The sequence below is a fragment of the Arachis ipaensis genome, chromosome B02 (genome assembly GCF_000816755.2).
Source record: "Arachis ipaensis cultivar K30076 chromosome B02, Araip1.1, whole genome shotgun sequence".
Classification (NCBI taxonomy): Eukaryota; Viridiplantae; Streptophyta; class Magnoliopsida; order Fabales; family Fabaceae; genus Arachis; species Arachis ipaensis.
The window spans coordinates 17,084,981-17,089,984 of record NC_029786.2 but is presented as its reverse complement, the minus strand read 5'-3'; the positions used below and the strand labels follow the sequence as shown (position 1 = coordinate 17,089,984).

The 5,004-nt window shown below is 33.0% G+C and overlaps 1 protein-coding gene across 1 annotated transcript in view; it reads right to left on the bottom strand.

Moving 5' to 3' along the window:
* The window catches only part of LOC107625047 (protein root UVB sensitive 2, chloroplastic), a 4,929-nt gene continuing 1,288 nt past the window's right edge, over positions 1,364-5,004 (bottom strand). Inside the window, exons 3-10 of the mRNA XM_016327578.2 lie at positions 4,498-4,586; positions 4,319-4,403; positions 3,993-4,052; positions 3,799-3,892; positions 3,600-3,697; positions 3,254-3,433; positions 2,683-2,805; positions 1,364-2,189 (exon numbers count right to left, since the gene is read on the bottom strand). Of these exons, the coding sequence (XP_016183064.1) occupies positions 1,764-2,189; positions 2,683-2,805; positions 3,254-3,433; positions 3,600-3,697; positions 3,799-3,892; positions 3,993-4,052; positions 4,319-4,403; positions 4,498-4,586 (1,155 nt within the window). The 3' untranslated portion in view covers positions 1,364-1,763. The remainder of the gene's footprint in view (positions 2,190-2,682; positions 2,806-3,253; positions 3,434-3,599; positions 3,698-3,798; positions 3,893-3,992; positions 4,053-4,318; positions 4,404-4,497; positions 4,587-5,004) is intronic.

Here is a 5,004-nt window from a genome sequence, read left to right as displayed (position 1 = left end):
CTTATCACTTGTCTCACCAATCGTCTCTTACCAAAGTGAAAGATAAATAATAAATTTTTCGGCAATTTCTTATATATACCTTCCATGGGACAAGAAATAATTAATGATATAGAGAAAGGACAATGATTTGGAGACAGTTAAACTTTATTCCAAGTGCAAACTATGGAATACAATATGCACAAATTTTCAAAACAGAGAAGTATAATATATTAATGGTGATGAATTATTAACTAAAAGTTTGGAAAGTACATAACCGAGTTATTCTAATTACAAGAAACATAGTAAGGGATTAATTAGTGGCGGCAAACGGGCCGAAATTCGTCGGATCGACCTGCATAACCCGCTAAAAAGGCGGGCTGAGCTGGAAACTTGAGACCGTCAAACTTAAAAAGTCCGTCTAACCCGCACTGCCTAATCCGTGGGCTTTGACGGGCTTCGGCAGGGCAGGACGGGCTTCCCCGCCAAACCAGGCGTTTTTTTACAAATTTCTATAATGTTATTGAACTACAAGGGGATGAAGATGATAATGAAGGTGTTCTAAGTTATATTTTGAATTATGTTTTATGTTTGATTGATTATAAACTTGAAGATGTTTAATTATTTGTTTTGGATAGTATTTATTTTGCTTTGGATAATGTTGGTTTTATTATTTTGTTTTAAAAAACTTGGTTTATAATTATGTTTATTACATATTTATAATTATAATGACTTTAATGTTTGTGAATTTAGAAATTATAATTTTTTATATCTTTAGAAATTATAAATTTATTAAAATAGTTGTGAAATTATATATATTATTTAATAATTTTTTTTTAATTGAAAATGTTATAAGTTATATTTTGAATTATATTTTATGTTTGATTGATTGTAAACTTGAAGATGTTTAATTATATATTTTGGACAATATTTGTTTTCCTTTGAATAATATTGATTTTATTATTTTATTTCAAACAACTTGGTTTATAATTATGTTTATTACATATTTATGATTATAAACACTTTAATAATTGTGAATTTAAAAATTATAATTTTGTTATGTCTTTAAAAATTATAAATTTATTAAAATGGTTGTAAAATTATATATATTGTTTAATATTTAATGGTTTATAAAAAAAATAAAAAAAAGATTTGGCAGTCTTAACTTGCCAACACGCCATTAGGTAGGACAAGAAAGAAATTCAGGACCGCCTCACTAGGCGAGACGGGTGGGCTTCCCCATTTGCCACCCCTAGATTAATAGGAGCACATGTAAAACACTTATTGCAATAGTTATTCTGGTCGTCTTGAATTTTCATAATTAATTTCATCTTACTGATTATCTCCCTTTATTTGTCACAAATATTGACCACAGTACAAGTGCATATGTAAAATGTTTATTGCATTCATTATTCTAATCTTATTGATTCTCATTCTTAATCAATTTATGATCCGTCATGTTTTCCTTAAAGCACACGGAAAGCAAGGGTGTAACATGTCATGTAATAGTTAGTTAAATAAAAAATGTTTCTATAACATAATCATCATCATAATCCACACCGGCATATCACCGATCTATTATTGAATGGGGCGCGTGTCCTAGTTTAAGTGGAGCCCCATGCCCCATCCAATGGTGGATGAATGATATGTCGCTACAGAATACAATGATGGCTACTTTCAAGTTTCAAATGACTAACATCAAAGAACTAATCAAAACCATTTTTTGTATGCATCTAGTGTCACAGAATAGATGAAAATACCTACGTAGTCTCGGATTTATAGGAACGCTAAAATGCGAAGCGGCTCCCGTTTCCATCCAGAAAACGATCCGTGTGCCACCCTTTGTTCTGCAGTTCTTGTAAGAACACCGGGAACACACCATTCATTTTCTCATAGGCTTCTTGCAGGGTACCGACACGAAGCTCATCAGAGGCATTCATGTTTTGCGCCGCATAGGCAGCGACTAGCCAACCTCTCAATGCATCTTCACCACTTGCATCTTGTTCCAGTACCATGTCGGTGCATTTGTCTCCGTGATTTAACAGAAACTTCTCCCCAGGGAATAGTTGCCTTAACTCAAGGAGTCTTGAAGGCTTAATCACCTTTTGCAAAGCCCTACCAACTCTTACATTTCCGGCATCTTCAATGAGTCGCCCAGGAAGGAGCAAGTCTTCTCGATATCTTAGATCAGCAGGGCTCGACACATTTCCTGCCTGGCTTGGAATTCATTTAACAGTAGAGTGCAATTATTCATATAAGGTTGAATTATTCTGAAGTTCCTATAATTTCACTTAATTTTCTATTATTGTATTTCAATTAAGTTCTTATAGTTTAAACATTTTTAATCAAGTCTCTATATGTACATACGTATTTCAAGCAAGTCCATCTAGTTTTGGAAATTTTTTATCAAACTTCCTATATTGTACAAAATATTTCTAGAACAAAGTGATTTATCATCCAATATAAGGTTTTTTATTCCAAAACTTTTAAACTACCAAGGTCTAGTTGAAAAGAATTTTTAAATGATAAACCCTGATTGAACATTTTTGTATGATGTAAAGACTTAACTACAAATGTTTAAACTAGAAAGACCTGATTGAAAATTGAGTTAAATTATAGAATCCTCTAGAGTAATCAAACCTTCAAATAAAGAAAGGACACAAAGAAAGAAATAGAACTCATTTAAAATAACAGTTCAAACCATACCTTGACAAAATCAGCTACGATCATAGCCGTTCTTTGTGGATTCAATGTATTGACAGGAGTAGCCTTCATTTCTTCAGCAACGCTGTATATATGTATAATTGATAGTAGAGGGTATGCAACCAACTGTTGACAAATGTTAAACAATCAAGCAGTTTGGAATAATTAAAAATGCATAATCATCATTGAGATATTTAGCATGGTTAGTTATATCTCTCTAGAAGCTAAACTAATAAAAATTGCTTCTGTTTTGTTGATTATTGATTCTAATACAAATAAAGAATATGAAGTATGGACTATGCCATTGGTCATAAGTGCATAATAAGCAACATTAGGTCAATAATCTTTAAACCACAGCATTCAACAGAAGTTAAATTTTGAGAGTATACACTGCACCAGTGACTAGTTATATTGGTGCAGCGCTGCCTCAGCTTGTTATCCTATAAATGCAAATTCTTTCAAGCTTCATACATTCCAGTAATAACTAATAGCATTATTCATCGATTGTTAGCATAAAGAATAGAATACTAAATGTTTGAAAAAATTTAAACAAGATCATAATCTCTATCTATACCTTGCCCTGCATGGATGCACAAACGGTAGATGCTAATTGAATTCCAACTCCAATTCCAAAAACGTTAAAGAGAGTTGAAATAGCCTCCCCTTTAGCAAAGAGGTCACTGAGATTTCCTTCTTTAGCAAATGCTGAATATATAGGTAATCTAGTAGCTCTTGCCGCAACAATTGCCATACCCTATCAAATCCAAAATAACATTAAGTTATACTGAAATATAAGATTAGCAGGACGATGACCAGTTAGTTTCACTAGCACAATACAGAAAAGTTATCTTTCATGACAGACTGACTTAGTTACATCACAACAATTAATAACACATAAATGCTAGTTTAAAAGATTATACCTTGGCAAAATTTCCTAGTCCTGCCATCTCAAGAAAAAGATGTGGGCATAACGGGGAAAGCATTTCCAAGCCAGTGCCGAAATCATACATGGCATCAGCTAGTAGAAGAAAGTCTTATCATAGTTAGACACCTTGAGAATGACAAATAAGAACTAAATAAACATGGAGGCAGAAAAAAAGCTTTGGCAGAAATGTAAACCTAAAATTCTCCAAGTTTTAGGCTCGGAATCCATTCTTGAACCCAAATTGCTACATATTATCGTCCCTAAATGTTGCATACCATCCTTTAGAATCTAGAAGCCAGAGAGAGAAACAAAATAATATATCAAACGGATGCTATAACAACTAGTCTGAGAAACCGTCAGGCATTAATAGCAGAGTAACGCCAATTACCCAACTAACAGCAGTTGCTTGAGCAGGTGTGGGCCGCAAGCCTGCAGCAAACAGCAGTGACTGCAATAGGATAAGCAAAAAAAACCTAGTACACCTCTTCATAATCAAGTGTTTTATGAAGATCCATTTGTTAAAAAGTAAATTTAATAAATAAAAATTAACATGTCAGCATAGCTCCATTCTATAATATGAATAAATAATGTATGAACTAAAACTAATGCCATATTTTCAGTCTAGGCAAGCAGGTTTTAAATTCCGAATTCAATGATATAAACTTATTCCCGACTACATGCTTTGTTAAGAATTTTAAGTTATCAGAAGAAGACCTGAGTTGATAGCACGGATAGTGCTGCACTGGTGAGATGTTGCAGTGCTCGAAACTGTGTGTATCTAAGGTAGCCTTCATTCACACTGAAAAAAAAAAAAAACTGAAAATCTGAACTAGTGTCCCCATGATATTAATATTACTACAGCAGGCATTATATTCAGGAAGAAATCAAATGACCTGTAAGGATATCCTGAGGGGAAAAATTTATTCAGGAAAGACTCAACTACCCTGCGATATAATGGTCTGGAATCATCAACAAGCTTTACCTACAGAGCCACAAATTGATACATGTTATGGTGCAAAAAGTGAAGGATTAGCCAAACAAACTCTTAAAGAAACTCACAAAGCAAACACGGTACATAATTCACTTTCATGTCCAGCACAATACATCACAACTTCATGTCACAAGCTAAGATGATAACATTCTTTTAGTTCCTTGATTAAAATAACAAATCAAAGCTATGGCATTAGTCATGACATCAGCAAAACCTTACCAGCTAGAAAATATTGTATAACTAGAATTAAGAGACAAACACAAAAAGCAGCATAGCAGAAAAGCAATTTATGTGTTATGAAGGCAAATGAACTGCTTTGATCATATCTCCAACATTATTAATGCAACGATTCATGAATTTTAGAAAAGGATACAACTTTTAATTGGGATTCTACAATATTTCCAAATAA